This window comes from Theropithecus gelada, chromosome 9 (assembly GCF_003255815.1).
Source record: "Theropithecus gelada isolate Dixy chromosome 9, Tgel_1.0, whole genome shotgun sequence".
Lineage (NCBI taxonomy): Eukaryota > Metazoa > Chordata > Mammalia > Primates > Cercopithecidae > Theropithecus > Theropithecus gelada.
The window spans coordinates 27434201-27457891 of NC_037677.1; the positions used below are offsets into that span (position 1 = coordinate 27434201).

Consider the following 23691-nt stretch of genomic DNA (forward strand, 5'->3'; position numbering starts at 1 on the left):
CCCTAATGAAGAAAGGTAAAAACTACTTTTATTTTCTCCAATTAAAAGATTCATAAGACAAGCTATGTAGGCATGAAGGAAAGAAAGGAAAGCTATAAAACTGGGAATACAAATTACATTTTCCTATTCAACAGGTCAAAGAAATTGCTGCAAGGAAACAAAATAGGCCCAAGGAAGTATTAAAAAAAATGAAATCACCAACAATCTTAGCCGGATATAAGGCAAAACGAAATGGGGTAATCTTGGGTATTATGAAGTTTTAAAAGACGCAACAAAGTTATGCACTGTTAGGAAATAATGATGACAGAGATGAATCCAGAAAATACAAAAAACAAATAGGTAGCTCCTTTTGCATGAAAAAAAAAAAAAGAGAGAGAGAGTCCAAGAAGGAAACCTGAAAACAGAGTCAGACTGGAAACACCGTGGCCTAGGGGCTGTGGGGGTTACCACTCACCTCATCCAGGAGAGAGCAGCAGGAGTAATATCCCTTTAAAGCAAAAGACACACACACAGCAAGTAATCAAGACCCATAAATCCAATCACATATTCCCCAAGGTCAGTAACACACTGGATAGGAAAAATGAAAAGGACAATTGTAATGCTGTTTTTATTTAAAATTTTATTGAAACCCTCTTTCACCCGTTTTCTGCTTCCTAAGTGAAAATGCATGTTGAAGTCTGAGCCTGATGGTATTATCTTCAAATTATTCCTTAAATACCTGAAAATGTGACTTTTGAAACTTGGGAAAGTGAAGCTAGGACAAGGATCCATTTTACATGCCTGCTTCTTTGTTTATTCATGAGCAGAGCTAGACTAAGAAACCTTTCAATGAGAAGGAGAGCATGTATACAGGAGTATAACTCTTTATTCTGAATTCTACCCTCACTGGCCCCATGAAAGTTAAGGAACACTTTAGATAGGGTGGGGAGGGATTTTGGAAAACTTGTGATAAAGAGGAGTAAATTCTTCCTAAACTTGGCAAAACCTAACAGGTTACCCACACAGTCTGTGTCTTAAGTTAATGCACTTATGTAACTAGCATCAGAGTCTCCTTCAAGTGCCCTGTATATGTCATCAGTTTCCTCTTTCAAAGATTTCTCTTCTGTATCCTACTATATAGTTAGCAAGGCCAGCTTTCCTTGCCTATGTCTATGACGAATTGGCTAGAATAATTTAGGGTTTTTGAATGCCATCTCTTATCTATATCTCATTGGAGGTGTCTGCATGTAATAAATGCCTTAAAACCCTTTAACGTGTTTTTAAAATCTACTTTTAGAGCAAGTCCTATGCATGCAAATGACCAGGAATAGTTCTTCATATATTCAAGCTACTAATGTTTAAAGTATTATATAAATTTAGAAAATATTATCTAATATATAAATTTAGAAAATAATACTTAGTTCAAATATTTAGGAAGATTTAATTACTGTTACTCATAACTACTCTGCTGTGAATTTGAGTATCAAAATATAACTTTGCTTAGTTATTAAGTGGTTGATAGCTGTCCACCCTCTGCAGAAGTGTATCTGAATATCCAGGGGAATAATACCTGAAAAAGAAAATACGCCATTAAATGCTTGTGAAATGATCAACACAGCAGGCACATAAGATGCAGTATAGGGGATTGATCTGAAATAATCCTGTGAGTGAAATCTCAAATACACTCTGAATAATTATGCTCCAGTAACACTTTGTGCATAAAGTTAGAGGCTATCCAGGAAGAGAATACGAATTCATAAAACTGTGTTAGAGAAGTAGCAAAACATTTAAGGGATATAAATGTAATGGCAAATGGGAACATTTTCCAAAAAAGAATCTTCAATCCAGTGACAATATTTTATTACAGAAACTTCATTTTAATCATATCAAGTGGCCAATGTTGCTTTAAGGATCATAGCTAATAGACCTTTTTCATAAGTTAGACTACACAGTCTATTGTTACTAATCAACTTCTGCATTCTAACTGCCTTAGAGAGCATTCTCAGCATGGGTTTTAATCAGATGTGGTCACCTAGGAAAACAAAAATTTCTGGGAGTATAATTCATATTGAAAAACTATTTAATAAAATATAATTTCATATTGAAAAACTATTTACAAATACTTGTATCATACAAACCTATGAAATTAATCATTTTTACTATCAATAGTTCTTGGGCATCTATAGTACTATACATTTACATTCATAAATTGAACATTTTATACAAGATTTAGTATAAAGTATTAAATATGTGGATCAATCAATTGTGAGATGCTTAATATGTCATGGAAATAATTTACATGCAGATAAATGAATGTCAAATAAAATTTAGCAGGCATTCTAGAATAATTTTTTAAAATTTATAAAGTATAATTCAAAAATTCTCAAATCACTCAAAATAGTTAAGCTTCTGAAGGCATTTTCTCCAGATAAAACCTAATATTAGAGACTTGCTTTGCCTTTTGTTAGTTATCTTTATCTATGCCCAGATGCTTGACCTAAAAACTCATAATTTATATTACACTAAAATTCCTTCCACAATTTATCAAGGTGGACCAAAAAAAAAAAATACAGCTGTATTTTCTTAGTAGTGTGCTTATAGGCATACATAAACAGATACTTATGTACACACCCAAAAAGCTACCTGAAAGAATGTTTCTCCTCTAACAGTCTCTTACTCTTGAAAAAATTGTCTTTTAACAGTGGGTTTCTTTGAAGTATTCTTACACTGAGAAATTCACAACTGTTTCTTCTCTGAGTTAGTAAACAATTTTAAAGCAGACTTTACCTTCCTAGGCCTTCAAATGTATCAGACACCAGATAATATGAATTCAAGAGGTAGATTTTTAAATATCTTTAAAATTTTAACATTTTAATTTAAATATTAATAATTTTTATATTTTAATGTAATAAATATTTAATTTACCATACTAATATATTAATATTTTACGTATTTAATAATATAGTATTCTTAGTATTGATATAATGATGTTATCATTGATATTAGATTAATAATAATTGTTATTACCATGTTAAATATGGGAGCCACCAACTACATGTAGACTGAATGGAAGCCACCAGCCACTGAGAACTAGAAAAATGGCTCGTATGGGCCGGGCGCAATGGCTCACACCTGTAGTCCCAGCACTTTGGGAGGCTGAGGAGGGTGGAACACCTGAGGTCAGGAGTTCGAGACCAGCCTGACCAACATGGCAAAACCCCATCTGTGCTAAAAATACAAAATTAGCTGGGAATGGTGGTGCATGCCTGTAATCCCAGCTACTCAGGAAGCTGAGGCAGGAGAATCGCTTGAACCCCGGAGGTGGCAGTTGCAGTGAGCCGAGATCACGCCATTGCACTCCAGCCTGGGCAACAAGAGTGAAACTCCATCTCAAAAATATAAATTAATTTAAAAAAAAAATGGCTAGTATGTCTGTATTTGGATTATATAAAATTTGCAGTTGAAAAAATAGACTCACAAGTTGTTCCAAACATATCTAAAAGTTTTCCAATAACTGAATCAAGTGTCAGTTTTTAAATTTTAAATTCAGTATTAAAAATTCAGTTTAATAGACATACTAGCCATTTTTCTAGTCCTCAGTAGCCACAGGTAGCCCTTTGGCTAAGCATTTTCTCATTTAATTCTAACTATATGAAATAGGTAATTATCTTTAATCACCTTGTATAGATGCGGAAACTGTGGCTAAAAGGGTTAACTATTACCTTCAAGGTAATAGTTAGTTACAGTAAGTAGTTATAACTGAGAGAGGAATTAAGGTCTGTTTGACACCTAAGCCTGAGCTCTTAGCATACTCCTTTGGAAAGAAAATGAGCCTCTAGATAAGACCAGGAAATTCCTTCCCTCTGGCCAGCAAACTCGGCTATCCCAACTTACCTCTAAATGGCCTTTAAGAATGTAAGCGAATTGACCTTATCCTAGACCCACAGAGAATTGGGGTTATTATTATATTGTTATGATACCAGAAATATGCTGAATGGCAGACTGTGTCCATATCTCCCTCCCCAAATTAGATGTTGCCCCAAAGCTGCTTCCCCATCCCAGCTGAGGCAGAAATTTTGAAGAAAAATGAGTTCAAAAACACCCTATGGCTGTGGAGTGAGCCAGGCCCAGAACTTAGGTCTTCTAATGTCTAGTCCAGACCCCTTTCCTCTCATTTACCTACCTTTCTGTATTAAAAAAATTTAAAGATTACTAAATCAGAAGGCAATATGAAACAAATGTTTAGGTTAGTAACCGATGAATGTACCAGTTGATAAACTGTCTTACAAAGGATAATTAATTCTAAAATAGTTGTCACCAAGTGATTCTCGAGAATTATGTAATTGTAAAAATAAAACTATTTTGAGATTATATTTGTCTATTTTCACAGAAGGACAACATTTCCAAGATGTCTATAAAATACCATTTTATAGAACCTAATGCTTTAAGACATAACTGAGGTTTTCCTACTTGCCCTGTGTGGGTAAAATATATATATATCAGAAATTTGAAAACATTAGTCAGGTAACCAAAGTTCTTTATGATAATTAGCCAATTTTAAAAATAAAATCTCAGCCCACAGAACTGGAGCAGTTAAAAATTTACAATGGTATTTTGACAAGGCACTAGATTAATTTCTAATGTGATGGAGTTGGCTGTTTTTCCTGGTGCTCAATTAAAATATGCCTTCAAAAAAGTGGGAAAAAAACTTCTCTTCAACAAAGCACCTTACCATTGGTTGATTCTAATAGGTCATTCATTCTGGGGACGCTTTAGTTTTTTTTGTTGTTGTTTTTTTGTTTTTTTTTTCGCGTCTTTCTATAACTTTGTGACAAAATTGCATTGAAAATTACCTTAAACTTATATAAAATACCATTCTTCCTGAAGGGACATATATTCCATGTATAAAAATTAATTTTATTTTCTTCATAAAAGATTTTAATATTTCCTTCATTTAATGGTTTTACATTAAATGAATGTTATATAAACTTTTAAAATATATATTTGTGGCCAGGTACGGTATGGTGGCTCACACCTATAATCCCAGCACTTTGGGAGACCAAGGTGGGTGGATCACAAGGTCAAAAGAGCTAGACCATCCTGGCCAACATGGTGAAACCCTGTTTCTACTAAAACTACAAAAAATTAGCTGGGAGTGGTGGCGCACACCTGTAGTCCCAGCTACTTGGGAGGCTGAGGCAGGAGAATAGCTTGAACCCAGGAGGCGGAGATCTCAGTGAGCCAAGATTGTGCTACTGCACTCCAGTTTGGAGACAGAGCAAGACTCCATCTCAAAAAAATAAATAAAAATAAATTTATATATTTAGACAAATTATACATGTTATGATATATCACTGCTTTGATGTATCATATATATTAATATTTCAAAACTGACTTATTGGAACTCTTTTGGTCAAGGAGTTCTCATAAACTTTCTAAAAGTGCACAAACTTGCAACTCTGGAAAGAATTTACTGGGTAAAAATATGTGGATAGAAAACAAATGTTAATCTTAAAATTGCTTTTGTGCTTTTAAAATTAATGTTACCATATGTATTAAACACTATTGATATTAAATAGGAAGAATTAACAGACATGTTACAACTTACGTAAGTATATGTTACAGCATGTAAGTTTTAAAAATTAGAATTTATATTTTCCAATATTAATCAAAGAAAATAAGAAATAAATGTAGGATTAGAAAACACAGATAAATATGTCTTTATCCTGCATGCGTTGGGGGCATTTTTAAAGATTCAGTTGTTTAAATCATTCTATCTTTTTTTGGTAACTTTGCTCTTATTTATTTTGAGTTTAGTGGAATAGTTCTCCTTTAGGTTTACAAGGACTGAGGCTTAGGCTGAATGCTCTGCAAATCAACTTCATTTAAAAATGAATCTTTTTATTAATCTTGAAAATAGCATCTTGCTATATTACTCTGAAGTACCTGCATATCATAAACATTACTTTGGGTTTTTTTTGCATTTAGATAGTAACTTTTTTTTGTTACTCAACATCTGTTTAATATGCAGGGAACTATGAAAATCAGAATCTATAGGCCTTTTATAATCAGATATTCACAATTTAAAAACTGGTTACTTTGAACTCTATATTTGGGTACTCTTTAGTAAAGCATGTGTTAAATTAGTACAAAAATGTCTTCGATGACATTCCAGTTTGAATTGGAAATGTGCGTGTCTGTCAGATCATTAATTAATTTGGCAGGGGGAAGAGATCAAGAGAGGAATAAAGGTACATATTGGCCTCACATCATATTTCAAAGTCCACATTTTGACACAGTGGATATAAAACCTAGATTTGAAGACAGAAAAACTATATTCTAATATTGAACATTTCAAAGTCCATTTTCCCTACCTCACTATTTCCTCTGGGTAACAATTGTTAATACTGTTGATGTATTCTTGAAGGAGAGAACCAGGTTCTGCTTTTATCTCTTGAACTTTTTTAAGGCCACCACTTGTTACGAAAAGTCGTCGAGCTTTGCTATCATGCGGCAGCACCTTGCAAAGTGAAGCACATAAAATGTCAGCTTTTCTTTTCCAAGTTAGATTATTACTATTGAGAAGCAATAATGTATGTAAGAAAATGTAAAAGAGAATTTATAGCCAATATACCTATAACCTAATGAGCCAAATCTGCTGATGATTTGAAGTGAAATGTGCTCTTTTTAGAATGTGTTAATGTTTAGGCTAAAGAAATGAAGTAAAGGCAACGAACATGGGCAAAGGCAACGGAGATCCACTCACAGATGTAAAATACAAAGCTTACACCATTCAAGGTCTCTCTGCTCCCTGAGAATTTAAAGGCAAGCTCCTTAACAAGGCACAAAGGGTCCTCTGGGACCCAGCTCCTAAATACCTCTCCAGCTACCACTACTCTCCGTCCTAAATATTGTTTCAGTAACATCACAGCATGCATGCTGTGCCATCTCTTGCCTTTGCCCATGCTGTTACCTCTTCCCAAAATGGCTTTCCACACTCCACAAACCTCTCCCGTTATGCTTGGTTAGCTCTTAGTCATCTTTTAAGACTTAGCTCAAGTGTCACCTCCTTTAAGAATCCTTCTCTGGAAGCCCCTATCCCCTTATCCCAGGATGAATTGAGTCCTTCTCTTCCGTCAGCATTCTGTCAAACCACCATCGGTGTGCTTACCACACAATACCTAAATACCACACAATATTTTAATTTTAATTTTTAATTATGCATTATATGTCTGTCACAATGTCACTGAAGGCAGAAACTATACTTGACTTCATTCATTCATTTCCCTCTAGCCTGGTACCTAACAGAGGTTTGACAAATGTTTAACAAATGAATAAATATACTAAAGTGTAGGCAGAGAAAGGAGACTGAAATGTTAGAGAGACAGAAGACCAGAAATGTAAGGAATCAATAAATCCAAGAGGTTTCTTAAAGCAACCAATGAAAACTAAAAAACAAGTCATCACTGGATCTGACAGTGAAGAAAGGTGCTGAAGACTTGAGTAAAGGCAGCTGTGTGTGGAGGGGAAGTTGAGGAAGCCAGGTTATCAGCAGCTGAGGAAAGTGTCCCAAGTAAGGAAGTCAAGACGAACTTTAAAGTTTCAGAAAGAGAAAACAGAGGGAATCAGTAGACCAAGGTAGGATAGAACTAAAGGCTAAAGATGTTGCAGGTTTTGATCTTAGGATCAAGGAGACTTGAGCACGTTTGCATGTTGACAGGAAAAAGCCAGTGGAAATGAAGAAATTTATTATGAGAGACAAAAAAAAAAAAAAGACTGACCAGACTAGGAGGGTCCTGGGGAAGGGGTGGGCTCACAATGTGGGAAGTCCTGCTCTCTTCCTTGGTCACTGCTACTATCCCTCTGACAGAAACACCCTTTTTTCCCATCTTGTTCCTTCTGCAAGGAGACCAGCTCCTTTTACTTGTCCTTCCTCCATTGAAGCCCTATCTAAACATTTCAGACTACATTCACTCATTCCTTCTTTTAAACAAGTTTATCTCCCACTCTAGTACATTGAAATATTTTCTAATTGTTTTGTCTGCTCTCCTCAGCTACATTATAAAGTTCCCTTAAGAACAACTTAATCTTTTTTGTCTGTTCCCCAGTGCTCAACAGAGAGCTGGGTACATGTAGGCATTTAACAAATAATTAAAACCATGAAAGGATCTTGCTAATAGAACAATAATATAAATCAACGGACAATAAAAGATTACACTAGTATGTATTTGTAAAAAATGTAATATTCCATAAATATATTGGTTTTACATATTTCATTTGGCCTGGAGAATTTTCATTACTCCCTATCTCTGTCCCTAGCCACTTCAGTACCTCTTCACCTTCTACCTTGCTTTATCATCTCTTTTTAGTGCTTTGGTATCTTTCGATTAAGAAAATATTCCTGAAGGCACATTGATAAGTGTATATGATACAGGTACTGTATTTATTTTATCTTGGGGCTAACTTCCACACATCCCACTGGTTTTACGTATTTTGAACTCTTAATGTAGGTTAGTGTTTACTTTCATAGCTACTTCAATAAAACCAGAATATCTCACTCACTAGCCTAAAAGATTAAACTACAAAATGAAACTTTCAGAAATAATGTCAATTACCCAGTTCAAGAACAGATGACTCTGTCTGTAGATGATCTACGCAGCCCCGACCCCTTATCGCTCTTAGATGACCAAATTAGCTGGTCACTTTCTTAGCACCCAAAAGTACAAAAAAAAAAAAAAAGAAAGAAAGAAAGAAAGAAATTGATCAATTTCCCTTGCAGTAATTTAGTCTTTTCTCTGCATTATTTGGTTATTTAGTTGGTTTGTCAAGAGGGCATGCCATTATATCTCCCACATCCCATATAACTAAGAGGGGGAGGTTATTTTCTTGGAAGGAGGAAGAAAGGACATAGGTGTTTGATACACAGAACTGTATCCTGCCTGGGTGAGTGGCTTCAGCAATGTGAAACTTCTACTTTCCCGTGGCTCTGGCACTTGAGGGCCAGTTATACTGTTGGAGATCATGAACAGAGTTGAGAGAACTGAAGGCTGTTAGCAGACTCTATCTTTCAGATGAAGACCTAAAACTAGACAAACTTATTTGCAGGGACTACTTTAAAAGTTATAACAATACATAGTTTTTGTTCATTATTTGTAGAAACATAGTATATGAATAGTAATTTCTCATTTATATAGCATTATAACTGACTATTCAAATGAATTTGCCACCCCCCATTCATTTTTTTAAAAAATCTTTTAAATTAGCCTGACCTACTTGCACATTTTATTTCTTAAATACAACTCTTTGGTTGTTTTTGTTCTTTTGAGTGTTTAATATGTGCCTGGGATTGAGCTAAATGCTTAACATACAATAATATCTCATTTACTCTTTACAATGACCCTATGAAATAAGTACTCTAATTATTTACATTTTATGGGTAACCAAACTAAGGTTTAGGGAGGTCAATATTTTGTTAAAGAATTATAGAGCTGGTAAGTGGGAACTCCAGGTACTCCAGTTCAGAACCTGAGCTCATAACCACCATGGGCTACTACTCGCACAGACCCCATTTTCCTAAGCCAAATTCACTGAGCATAATTTAGCCGGCTCTTGACAGCTTAGGGTCACCATCCTGACTGTCAGTGTCTGTGGTAATAGAGTCATTCTCTTTTATCCTTTGCTATTGGTAATCAGCTCTGCTGGCTGTGCCCACTTCTAGCAGCTTGACCTTTCTACCTTACTACCATTTACTATCATTTAATCTAAGAAATATGACAGCTATATTTGTTAAAATTGTTCATAAAATAAGTCAATATGCTCCAAATGACTGTCTGAGAACATCTCCAGTAAAGCACATGAACTTTGTGAAAGATGTTTCAGTGGCTCAGAAACCTTTTTCCTTTTCTCTTTATGATCTTTGCAGTACTCCCAGGTGAGTGAGATGAAAGACACTAGAAAGATTACTAAAAGTCACTTACCAATATAAATTATCTATATTGTGAGATTTTTATTTTCTAGGAACAGTTAAAAAGACAGTAGAGGCTTTGAGGAAAATGTGAGGATGAAGAAAGTGTTTTATTTACATGTGAATTTTGTTAAGGTAACTTCCCTGTCCATACAGATTGGTGAGAGTTAAGCAGTAAAACCATGACCCCGTCTTACAGAAAACGCTACTGACCCAACAGAAAAAAAAAATAATAATAAGTTAACAAATCATTTTGATTTTCTTCCTCCCCTTAGAGGCTGGCATTTCTTACCTTACTGAACTGTCCAACCACATGCTTCAGAATATTGGGAGGAGCATCATATAGAAATGGTTCAAGGGCTGGTAAGTAAGTGCATTTTTGCAGGATACTCTTTATGGCTTTTTTACTCTTGAAATACAAAGCAGAATGTATATATAAGTAAGTAATCAATGAAACCTTGGCAAGAATTCACGTCTCACATTACAGGAATTTGAAAATAAAATCAACTTCCTGGTCTAAGCTGCAGTTGTTTCATTTTTTTAAATTGCTGTCAAAAAAAAAAAAAAAAAAAAAACCCTGCTTTGATTGGTTTTATCATAGAATATCCTACAAGTTGTCTTTGTGTTAAGCCTTAAAATGTAAAGTGTATTACTGAGCTCTTAAAATACCTAGAAGAAAATTAAAATTATAAAGCGCAAAGTTACAGACTATAAATTAATATGTACTATATTAGAGTAAAAATTTGTATACAGGAAACAGATAACTAATACATCCCATTTCTACTTGTCAACAAGTACAAGAAAATCATTTAGTTTTTTGAAGAATGTCATTACAGGCTTTCTATATTCTCCATGATTTCATGGCTTATACATAGGCAGTCAAAATGGCTACAGTGTGCATTATTCAATGAGCATTTGCAGAGGTGCTGCTATAGCTCGTGGGTAGACATTTCCCCATTCACAGAAGCAAAACAGATAGGATCTACTCAACTGCAGAGAAAAGATCTTCTCAACAGTAGGGAGTGTATCACCCACAAGCAGAAGAATACGTACCGTATGTACCATTTCTACCCCCTCCTGCACTCCGTATTTCAAGGTGACATCATGTGGTGCTGACCCTTGCCACAAGTGGAGAAGGGCCCTGATGGTGCTGCTGCACATCATGGCAGCCAGCCCTCAGGCCATGGCTAGTTGTGGTTCATTTTCTTTGTCTTAAAGGCTGTCCCCTTCAGTTGGAAAGCTTCACAGTTGGGTTTGTCTCCAGCTATTTTCCACTAGAATTCCACATCTGCTTGACTGAGGTTTTGTGCTTCAGTGCTCCCTTATGGTTTTTCTCTTCACCTATTCTTTCTCTGAGGCCTTACCCAACCTGGTCTTCTGAGATCACCATATTGTTTTGCTGCTGAGTATTTTGCAATGCTCTTGAAATGTCAAGGAGCATTGTGATTTTCACATCATGAACTTTTTAATTGATAAATCGATTCAGCAAAACTTTATCACAGGTTTGTTATTAGTAAAGAATCTCTTGAATTTAAGGTTTCCTGGAGACCCAGGCTAAGTAGTCTTGCACAGCCTCTTATTGCTTGACACATTTATCCTCAAACACTGTTTTACAAATTAGATTAAATAAAGCAAGGAATGTAAAATATGCAGCTCAGCTTTTTCCCACAAGTAGTATAATGTAAGTTGGAATTAAACTCTAAATTCCCAATATACTTGGGAACTATCTTAAATCATGGTAATCTTAGCAAGCTAACCAATTTAACTTCACTGTTATCAGTGAAAACGTCCTTGAACAGTGTAGCAGAAATCACATACACTGTACAATAAAGACACCCTTATTCTAGTAGTTCTAAGTTGATGTGTTGTTAAGTTATTAATCAAGAACTGTAGAAAAGAGTCCGATGACACTAGAAATTCACTGAGCTTTACTATCTTTCATGTGGAAGAAATATAATCAGCTTATGATTACATTCTTCTAGATAGAAATGTATATCATAATTCATAATCAGCTGTATTATCCAGCATGATAGAAATCCTAGTTACTTAAGACTTTGTTTACATGTCTATTTGACAATGAAAAGGAATGAAGTACTGACACAAGCAACAACATGAACGAACCTCACAAATGTTACCCTTAGTGAAAGACACCAGGCACAAAAGTTCACATACTGCATAATTTCATTTATATGGATTGTCCAGAAAAGTCAAATTTAGAAAGACAGAAAGTAGATTATAGTTGTCTGGAGCTGGTAGGTATAATTGAGAGGAGGAAGAGGGAGTGACTACAAATGGGCATGAGGCTTCCTTCTGGGATGATGAAAATATTCTGAAATTTGATTGTGAAGATGGTTGCACAATTCTGTAAAGTTACTAAAAATCATTTAATTGTGTACCTAAAATGAGTGAATTTACGGTATGTAAATTATATCTCAATAAAGTTGTTAAAAAGACAAACTCAGCTGGGCACGGTGGCTCAGGCCTGGAATCCCAGCAGTCTGGGAGGCCAAGGGAGGTGGATCACCTGAGGTCAGGAGTTCGAGACCAGCCTGGCCAACATGGTGAAACCCTGTCTCTACTAAAAATACAAAAATTAGCCCGGTATGGTGGTGGGTGCCTATAGTCCCAGCTACTCAGGAGGCTGAGACTCTGTCTCAAAAAAAAAAAAAAAAAAAAAGACCTAAACTCCTTTCTTGAATTGCAAATGTTTTCTCCAAGTTTGTGTGGCTTGTCTTTTCATTTTCTTAATGTTAACTTTTTCTTTTTTAAAGACAGGATCTCACTTTGTTACCCAGGCTGCAGTGCAGTGTCAGGGTCATAGCTCACTGCAGCCTCAAATTCTTGGGCTCAAGTAATCCTCCTGCCTTAGCCTCCCAAGTAGCTGGGACTCCAGGGATGCACCACCACACTCTGCTAGTTTTGTTGTTTTTTTGTAGAGATAGAGTCTCACTATGTTGCCCATGCTGGTCTCAAAACGCCTCACCTCAAGTGATCCTCTTGCCTTGTCCTCCAAAGTGTTGGGATTATGGGCATAAGTCATGTGCCCAGGCTTAATGGTGTCTTTTGAAGCATAAGAGTTTTTTTTTATTTCGATGAAATATAATTTATCAATTTTTAAAATCACTTGTGTTTAGGTAAAATATCTAAAAAATAATTGCCTAACCTGAGGTCACACAAATTTATTCCTAGGTTTCTTCGAAGAGATTATAGACTTAACATTTATATTTAGATCTATGATCCATTTTGAGATAACTCTGGTATATGGTATGAGATAGGGGTCCAAATTAATATTTTTACTTGAGAATACAATTGTCCCAGCACTTTTGTTGAAAAGACTATTCTTTCCACATTAAATTGCCTTGGCATCTTTATGAAAAATCAGATGATAAAAAGGGTTTATTTCAGATTCTCAATTCAATTCCATTGATACATACGTCTTTCTGTAAGCAAGTACCACATTATCTTGATTACTATAGCTTTGTGGTACATTTTGAAATTGGGCAGTGTTAAGTTCTTCTTTTTCAAGATTGTTTTGCTAGTCTGGGTTCTTTTCATTTCCACATGAATTTTCAGATAAGCTTCTCAATTTCTGGGGGGATAAAAAAGCCAGCTAGGATTTTGATAGATATTATGTTAAATATATAGATCAGTTTAGAGTATTGCCAGTTTAACAATATTGAATCTTCCAGTTCATGAACATGGAATGTCTCATAATTTATTTTTTAAGTTATGTTTTATAGTTTTCAGGGTACTAGTCTTAAACTTGTGTTAATTTGTATGTATTTAATTCTTGATGTTATTATGAATAAAATTATTTTCTTAATTTCATATTTGAATTGTTTGTTACCTGTATATGAAAATAAAATTGAGAGGCCAGCAGCAGTGGCTCACGCCTGTAATCCCATCCACTTTGGGGGGCCAAGGCAGGTGGATCATTTGAGCTCAGGAGTTCAAGACCAGCCTGGCCAACATGGCAAAACCCTGTTTCCACTAAACATACCAAAAAAATTAGCCAGGCATGGTGGTACACGCCTGTAATCCCAACTACTCAGGAGGCTGAGGCACAAGAATCACTTGAACCTGGGAGGTGGAGGTTGCAGTAAGCTGAGATTGCGCCAGTGCACTCCAGCCTGGGCAGCAGCCCAGCCTGGGCAACACAGTAAGACCGTCTCAAAAAAGAAAATACAATTGATTTTTGTATATTGATCTTGTATCCCATGACTTTGTTGAACTCTTATTAGTTTTATGATTTTTGTGTGTGTGTGTGTGCACGTGTGTGTGTGTCTGTGTGTGTGAATTCCTTAGGATTTTCTACATACAAGATCATGTCACATGTTGGTTTTAAGATTCGTTATCTTCTAGAAGATACTCATTATGATTGGTTGTTTATGGCTGTGAGCAAAATAAAATAGCTCTTACAACTCCATACTATGAATTATACAGAAATTTTATGGGGCCAAAAAAACTCTCCCAGCCAGGCGTGGTGGCTCACGTCTATTCCCAGCACTTTGGGAGGCCGAGGCGGGTGAATCACAAGGTCAGGAGATCAAGACCATCCTGGCTAACATGGTGAAACCCCGTCTCTACTAAAAATACAAAAAATTAGCCGGGCATGGTGGCGGGCACCTGTAGTCCCAGCTACTTGGGAGGCTGAGGCAGAAGAATGGCGTGAACCCAGAAGGCGGAGGTTTCAGTGAGCCAAGATTGCACCACTGTACTCCAGCCTGGGTGACAGAGCGAGACTCTGTCTCAAAAACAAAAACAGCAGCAACAAAAAAAACCTCTTCTATTTACCTAACTCAGTAAATCAAGTAATATCTTACCTTGGACTAATGAATAACAGATTATAAATTTTGCTAATTGTCACTGCATTTAGTAGTTAATGTTTATCCTTAGACACAATATATGATGATGTCAGAGAAGGAATCCTGAGCTATATATTGAGGGCATTCTGAGGGTTTGAGCCTGGTTTCCTTATTAACTAGCATAGCATCTACAGTTCTAAATTCATTCATTTTTCTATCATTTCTAAAAACTGACTGTATCCTCCCCGATTCGGGCTATTGGAAAAACCACATAACAACACTATTTTTTACCTCTTAACACTACACATAAAAATAGCAATTAACAAAATAAAATTGACAATACTATGGGAAACCAACACAATTTAAACTGCTTTTCACTGAAAATTGGAAGAATATCAAAAATTACTCATTGTTGCTTTCCTTAATGGATTATTGATGTGGCTTGCTCCCAGTGTTAGAAAGTAAACCTTATCAATAGTATGGCCTGCTATCTGTGTTGGGGCCTGGTGGGTGGTGATTGGATCATGGGGGTGGCTTCTGATGCTTTAGCACCCTCCCCCTAGTGCTGTCTCATGGTAGAGTTTGTATTAGTCTTTTTTCATGCAGCTGATAAAGACATACCCGACATGGGGAAGAAAAAGAGGTTTAACTGGAGTTACAGTTCCACATGACTGGGGAGGCCTCAGAATCATGGCAAGAGACAAAAAGCACTTCTTACATGGCAGCGGCAAGAGAAAATGAGAAAGATGCAACAGTGGAAACCCCTGATAAAACCATCAGATATCATGAGACTTAATCCCTACCACAAGAACAGTATGGGGGAAACCATCCCCATGATTCAAATTATCTCCCACTGGGTCCCTCCCACAACACATGGGAATTATGGGAGTACAATTCAAAATGAGATTTGGGTGGGGACACAGAGCCAAACCATATCAGAGTTCTCATGAGATCTGCTTGTTTAAAAGTGTGTAGCACCTCCACCTTCACTCCCTCTCTCCTGCTCCATGATGTGAAGACATTCTTATTTCCCCTTTGCCTTCTGCCATGATTGTAAGTTTCATGAAGCCTCCCAGCCACGCTTCCTGTACAACATACAGAACTGTGAGTCAATTAAACTTCTTTTCTTTATCAATTACACAGTCTCAGGTAGTTATTTACAGCAGTGTGAGAACAGGCTAATACAATTATCTGGAAAAACTCTTAAAAATTTTTAAAAATTCTTTTCAGAAAGTTATTTTTATTCTGAAAGCATTGTGGTCCAAAGAGTAACAGCTATTAAAATGAAGAGGAACATAGGAGTAAATCTTTATGACCTTTGGTTAGACAAAGCCTTCTTAGATACAACACAAAAAGCATATGCAACAACAACAAAAATCGATCAATTGAATTTAATTAAAATTTAAAACTTTTGTGCTGCAGACAATATCATCAAGAAAATAAGACAACCCATAGAATGTGAGAAAATACTTGTAAATCATACATCTGATAAGATCTTGCATCCAGAATATACAAAGAACTCTTATAACTCAATAATAAAAAGATAAATAACACAGTTTAAAATGAGCAAAGGGTCTGAATAGACATCTCTCTAAAGAAGATGTATGAACAGCCAATAAGCATATGAAAAGATTTTCAACATCATTAGCCATTTGACAAATGCAAATCAAAACCACAATGAGATACCAATTCAAACCCACTAGGATGGCTACAATCAAAAATAAAGATAATAACAAAAGGTGGCAAAGACTACCTTGCTGGTAGTACACTGGAAAACAGTTGGGCAGTTTCTCCAGATGTTAAACAGAGTTATCCACTGACCCAGCAATTTCATCCCTGGGTAAATACCCAAGAGAAATGAAAACACACATCCACATGAAAACTTGTTACAATAATGTTCATAACAGCATTACTCATAATAGTCAAGAGTAGAAATAATCCAACATCCATCAGCTGGTAAATGGATAAACAAAATGTGACATGTTAATACAACAGAATATTGTATTGGCAATGGAAAGGAACAAAATACTGATATATGCCACAACATGGACGAACTGTGAAACTTCAACTAAGTAGTAAAGAAGCCAGGCACATGGCTAGGTGTGGTGGCTCACACCTCTTATCCCAGTGCTTTGGGAGGCCAAGGGAGGGACTGTTTGAGGCCAGGAGTTTAAGACCAGCCTGGGCAACACAGTGAGACCCTGTCTCTCCAAAAAAAGAAAAAATTAATTAGCCAGATGTGGCAGTACACACTTGTAGTCTTAGCTACTTGGGGGCCTAAGGCAGGAGGATCACTTGGGCCCAGGAGTTCAAAGCTGCAATGAGTTATGATTATGCCACTGCACTCCAGTCTGCAACAGAAAGAAACCCTATCTCTAAAAAGGTTATATATGTTGTATGACTCCATTAAATGACATGTCCAAAAGAGGAAAATCCATAGAGACAGTAAATTAATGGTTGCCTGGCGCTAGGCAGAGGGGATACAGAATCACAACTAATGTGTAGCATTTCTTTTGTGGGGAATAAAAATATTCTAAAATTAGATAGTGGTGGTGGTTTCACAATTCTGTAAATATACCCAAAACCATTAAATGGTACACTCTGAATGGATAAAGGTAAGGCATGTGAACTATAGCTCAATAACGCTGCTAAAAAATGAAGGAGGAACGACTATTACCATAAGAACACAATAATTAAATAACTATCTTAAACATACTTTTATAACTAGAATGAGCTGATTCAATGCCAAATTTCAATATGATGCCTCTAAATCCAAACAAATAAAGATATATTTGAAAGAAAATTTTCAAAACATGTAGATAAGCTTATTAGAAAAAAAAATTATTCTCCATTTTTATTAAGAGATTTGGAATAACATGGGAGCAAATAGTAAGAAAATCTATAGAATGTGAGAAAGTATTTGCAAATCATACATTTTATAAGAACTTGTACCCAGAATATACAAAGAACTCTTACAATTCAATAATAAAAAGATAAGTAACCCAATTTAAAATGAGCAAAGGGTCTGAATAGTTATTTCTCCAAAGAAAACATAAGAGAAATTCCAAAAAACTGCTCATTGGTTCTCCTGCATGGAAACCAATTAGAGAATGCTTACAGAAGCTGACATGCCTTTGGGACAAAATGAACTTCAACATGGGCTTATAATTTGAAAGCTGCCATAGAGTAACAAATGAGAAATACCATTAGACAGTTCTTGACACTCTTGGATACACTTTTCCCTACTGAGATGGTGTCAAATTGAACAGGCTTGAATGGACATTTATTCTGCACCCTTTAAAATAACAGCTGATAGAATTCAAGAGACCGTGGGGAAAGAAAAAAGAATGACCAAATCTCTACAATAATAAAATATTTGAATGGGCCTGAAGCCTTTAAAAGATTATTGATGGAATAATGATTGGTAACTTTTTAACTTACCACTAAGTGTATTTCCTGACAGTAATACTGTACTAAATATAGGCAGAAGGAAGTTAATTTCTATTAGTTAACCTAAAAATACCACTTGTTAAACAAAATGATATTTATCTTACTTCAAAAAGTGAACTTTTCAAATTTATTTTTCTCCAACGATATGCATACAATATAGTATCATAATAATTTATTAAAAAGCAAGTTATATAAGGTAGTAGCATATAAAAAGTACATACTCTCACCTAAGGGACTATTTGCAAAGGCTTCTCAAGCTGAAATTACTACTGAGTCCACTATTAATGATTAATGCTCTAGCTCATATATCCCTTTACTTTATTTCCAAACCTTAAGAGGAAACTCAGGAGGGTGGCAGGAGAGGACGGAAGAGGAGAAGGAAAGGAAGAGCAGAAAAACAACAATGATAATGGGTTAAAGAAATACAAAGCCAAAAGAGGACTACATATGTAGACTAACATTATATACATGTATACATGTATATCAGCTGTGCTTGGACAACTCAAAGCTGGGAATAGAGTTTTGGTTTCTCACCAGAAAGTTAAAGAGACCTGCTAAACTAGAAAAGACTTTATATTGTCAATCTTTGTCTCTTTACCAAGCATTGCCAAAGAATACACATGTGAGAGACATATGAGGGAAGTTCTAAATCTATTAAATTATTATTGGTCTAGAAAGCCTTATAAAAACTGAGAAAAAAAATGTTAAATCTTAGAAACCAATTTCCCTCAAGGAATTAGTAGAGAAATAATATGCAAACATGACCAAATACACGTAAATTTGCTTTTATAAAATTTACAAGTCAAATAGATAATTTGCTATACATAACTTTCAGAGTCCCTTAAGTGTATAGTTCAAGTAAACTTCCCATCTCATTATGCCATCTAAAGTTTCACCAAATTGTTTTCCTATTTGTTAGTTTACTGTTTTAATTAAAATGTAAATATAATTTAATTTACTGTTAAATTATTGTCTTTTCTGTGAACTCCCCTCAATCCAAGTCAATTTTACAAGCTGCTTTCAAAAACATACATGTTTTCCTAATAGGAACTATGCTGGAAAACATTTTATTTCTTTTTTTTAAATTCTAAAATCATTAAACAATCCATCCTTCTTCATATTCATGTTTTGTGAATCATTTTAGTAGTCAGTAATATTTCAGAAAATCTGCCTTTTAAAATGCATGATTTAAAAATATTTAATTTAGTGAGTCTTACAGACAATTTTTTAAAGAAACAAATACAAGACATATAATTAAAAGGTCAGGTGGCCTTGGAATTAAAGAGGCAAATTACGGGTTCAAAAATACCTGCTGACTAGTTATATGATACATTTGAAAGGTACCTTAAATTCTTTTGGATTCCACTTTTAAAAGTAAAATGAACTAGAGGTCTCTCTTGCAAATTCAAACTAAAAAATTCTATTATTCTTCAATTTCTACTTCATAAGTCAAAAGGAATGCAGAATGCAATAACCATTCATTTTACAAACAACTTTGTACCCACAGAGAACTTTCTCTAAAATATATCACTGATTTTTAGAGACAAGGTAACTCATTTTCAAAGAAGAGTGAAGTCAATTCTGATAAATTTGTATTTCTTGACTCATAAAACAATATTGTCCATGATGAAAACAAAGAGATTTTAAATGACATATTTTTTTAAATGAGCCAAAATCTTCATAAAACAGAATTAAGCACTTACTTTTACTTGGAGATCCTCAGAACTTTCTGTTGACATGTACAAAGAAAGCAGAACTGGCAAAGTATTTGTGACTGCAACAGCCCGTGCGTGTTCAGGAGTGTGTCTTCCGATCTGTCCTAAGGCCCAAGCAGCTGCAGCCTTAATATGATCTTCTGGTTCTTCTGACAAGCAGACTGACAACTGGGGTACACCCTGCAGCGTGGATCAAAAGAGCAAGTGTTATGAATCTACAGCAGGATTAAAGAGTCTTCCATGTCTCTCAAACATGAGAAGAAATCATTTCAGCCTTGATCCTTTTTTTCTTAAACGGTTCAATAAATGAGCACATCACAGGGGCTGTCATTTCTTAAGTCAATAAAATGACTAGAACTAAATTACCTTAATTATCTGTAACAATTCAACTAAACCAAGAATTTCTCTACTAGCTTTTATCCCCCAAATAGAGAGGTATTTAACCAAACAACAGATATCACAGACTAGGAAATACGCAAAGCCAGATTTTACTGTGACAAACTAAAAATGTTTAGAATTTTAAAATCTTTTATTTTCCTTTGTTAAAAAGTTAATTTAGAATCTTCAAAGAAATTCTTTTCACCAAATATAATAAACCTGATATAATAAGCCTGAGAATAAAATAAATCAGTAAGAATCCTATCTAAGTACCTTGTCAACGGAATATATTCACCAACACCTTTCCTGAAACAGTACATAAATAATTTTCCATCAATTATGGCCAACTTTTAAATTATAGTTCTTTCCACTTTAACATGATTGAATGTCAAAACAACAATGATTACTTTTGTTACACAGCACATGCTTACATTTCGCATCTTAGGCTTCAATTTTATCTAAATAATAAAAACAGAATTAACTAAAGAGCCTCAAATATATTACATTTTGTATACCCAAGGAACAATTTTTAAAAATCAAATTCTAATTCCAAATTCTGTATAGGTGTGATTTGCTCACTAATTTGAGATTATGGTAATCACCTTAAATTTAGTACCACAAAAAAAGATCCCATGGTTATGCTACCATAGCAAAGGCCAGAATCATCATATATACTTTTATTCTTTGCTTTTTAATTTGGTTATTAAGACCAATTTCCTGAGAGATCAGCTATATTTCTTCATTGGTTTCTTTCCTACAACTAAAAATGTATGTCTGCCAATATTAAAGGTCAGACCTGTCTCCAGAATGAAGCAACTTTCCAGAAAGTCCACATGTCCAGGATGTAACAAGACTGAAGAAGCAGGAGGAAAAGGAGACAGTGCCTCTACTCCATCCCCAAAGCTCTGACTTTTTGGCCTCAGTTGTCATGAATAACAAATAAGATAAGGAATGAAAATTTGCTTTAAAATTACTATTTAAATGTAAGGTATTATTGCTAGTCTTTATAATACCACACACGAAAAGGAGAGAGTGCTACCATACTATGTGGCTTGCCTGAAACTGCTGGAGTTTCAGCAAGCAACACCTTGATCTCTATCTGAAAAACAAACCAGGTGGGAAAGGCCAGCAGTAACCTTAAACCAAAGAAGGGAAGAGCTTCCTGGTTAGTTTCAGGAAGACATATGGGAAGCAACGGCAATTGCTTCTTCTTTCATCATTCTTCCCATGCATAAGCTTCATGACTATCCACAAAAGAACCAAGGATCAAAATCCTAGTAACATCCTTACTGTGACCCTTCAGAAAGCACCACCATTGCTCTAGTCACTATCACAGTCTGTGGTAATAGAAGAACAAAAGGAAAAGAGCAGGATAAAAGGGAGTAAAGCAAAGAATTACCATGAAATAGGTAGAAAATAAAGATCTGAGGCTCCTTTTTATTCTGAGGATTAATAAGGGATAAAAAAAATCCACATTTCTGTTTAACATACAGCAGCAGGTTTTCTATGCTGATAAGAAACCCACGGCCCAGAGGGTCACCACACACACTGTAAGCACACAGGCTTTGAAGCATTCGTCCAGAGATCAATATTTATTCATTAGCACACATTTCATAAGCACCTACTATGTGCCAGGGCTGCACTAGATGAGGGGTTCTTACAAAGTTGTGAACTGAGATAAAGCAAAATCCCTAGAGCATGGAAACAAAAACACTGCTATCTGACACGTGCTCTGAATTGCCTAAATCTAAGAAGAGAAATAGTTCATAAAAGCTGAAGAAGAGAAAGTGGATAAAAAGGGATGTCCAAGCCATTGTCATCTCCCACTCAGGTGGTAGGAAATGGAGGGGTATATAGACCTCCCAGAATACTGAAAATGACTACTGGGCATGGCATTTACAAATAGGTGTTTCTAACCAAGGTAAGATTTACATGTTTGTAGATATGTACAATTAATCCTTCAAGGCACAAATAATATTTAAATATAGATAATACTAATGCTCAAAAAAGTTGATATTCTGTTTACTCAGAAACACTGAGTAAAACTTTAAACTTCCCATAACCTTGCTAATAAAACTTGCTAATAAGCATTGAAACAATCAAAATTTTTTTGCTCCAGTCAGTTATATCTTGTATTCTGTGGGAGAACATTAATCTGTGGTTCTCTCTTAGAATTTCTTACTGCAACTAGAGGAAAATGAAGCAAGAACAAACCTTAGAAATGATGACCGCCATTGCTAGGTTCTCAGAATGAGCTGCTACATAACCAAGCATCATGATGCCAGGCAGCCGTGTGTTCCCTTTGCAGGACCCAATACAGTCAATCACGGCAGCAACCCCTCCTGCGTTAACTACCAGCTGTGAAAGCTAAGAGATGGGACAAGAGTTAGATCACCAGGACCCTACAATGGTCTTTAAATCAGTTTAATATTGCCACACTCTATTTAGTACCTAAAACCAACTGGTGAAATTGAATTATCCTTTAGTGAAATTATTATATTTATTAAAGAAATATACAAGTATACTAATCATGCTAGTTCAAATGCACAAATACACTCACTGTGAGAAGCTTTATTCTGTGGTTCAATTTTTCATGCATCAATGACACAACTTTTATCCCAATTGTAATGGATGTCAAAATTCCTCACCTAGACTCTAAGCCTAGCGCTAGTTCATAACTAACTACTGAAACCCCCAATCACAATGGGTGAGTATGAAGCAGATTAATCACTGAATGCTGAAAGACAATGTCAGACTTGAAATATTCTAACCTAATTATTTCCCCCTTGCTAGTAATGATTACTAGCTGAGTGCACTTTAATTTTGAAAAATCTCAATCAAATAAAGATGTTAGATGAAATAAAGAATGAGGACTTAAAGTTTAATGAAATAAAAATTGGTTAGTCAAAATATACACAGAAAAAAGATACTTCAGAATCAATACAGGCCTGCTTTCTCTCTTTCTTTCCCATCTAGAACTCAGAGCAGGAAATCACCACGTAAGAGCAGCTACTGGAGTGGTAACAGTAGGTCAGGGGACCTTGGTGATTTCTCCCAACCTGGAGCTATAATAGTGTTCTCACTACTCCCAGCTGACATAAAATGGTAAGGATGGCAAAGTTTCATAGTCCTCACAATCTAGAAATGGAAAGTTTGAAATGACTAAAAACAGATTTCAAGCTCAAACTCAGCTAATATAACCCAGTGTTCTCGACCAGTGGCAATTTTGCTGCCTGAGGAACATACGGCAAAGTATGGAGACATTTTTTATTGTCACCACTTGTGGGGGAAGGGTGCTTTTGGCATCTAGTGTGCAGAGGCCAGCGATCCTGCTAAACATCCATCCTACAATGTGCAGGACCAGCCCCCCACAACAAGGAACTACCCAGTCCAAAACATC

General features: G+C 35.5%; 1 protein-coding gene across 3 annotated transcripts in view; it reads right to left on the reverse strand.

The window, feature by feature from the left end:
• Positions 1–599: 599 nt before the first annotated feature.
• Positions 600–23691, reverse strand: part of SPAG6 (sperm associated antigen 6) — a 65649-nt gene continuing 42557 nt past the window's right edge. For 2 of the 3 annotated variants that reach the window (XM_025395568.1, XM_025395569.1), the window contains 5 exons: positions 22506–22658; positions 19902–20093; positions 10236–10352; positions 6354–6499; positions 600–1549 (listed from right to left, as the gene is read on the reverse strand). In XM_025395568.1, coding sequence (XP_025251353.1) covers positions 1480–1549; positions 6354–6499; positions 10236–10352; positions 19902–20093; positions 22506–22658 — 678 coding nt within the window. In that variant the 3' untranslated portion in view covers positions 600–1479. The remainder of the gene's footprint in view (positions 1550–6353; positions 6500–10235; positions 10353–19901; positions 20094–22505; positions 22659–23691) is intronic. The other variant, XM_025395571.1, reaches the window with a different exon arrangement.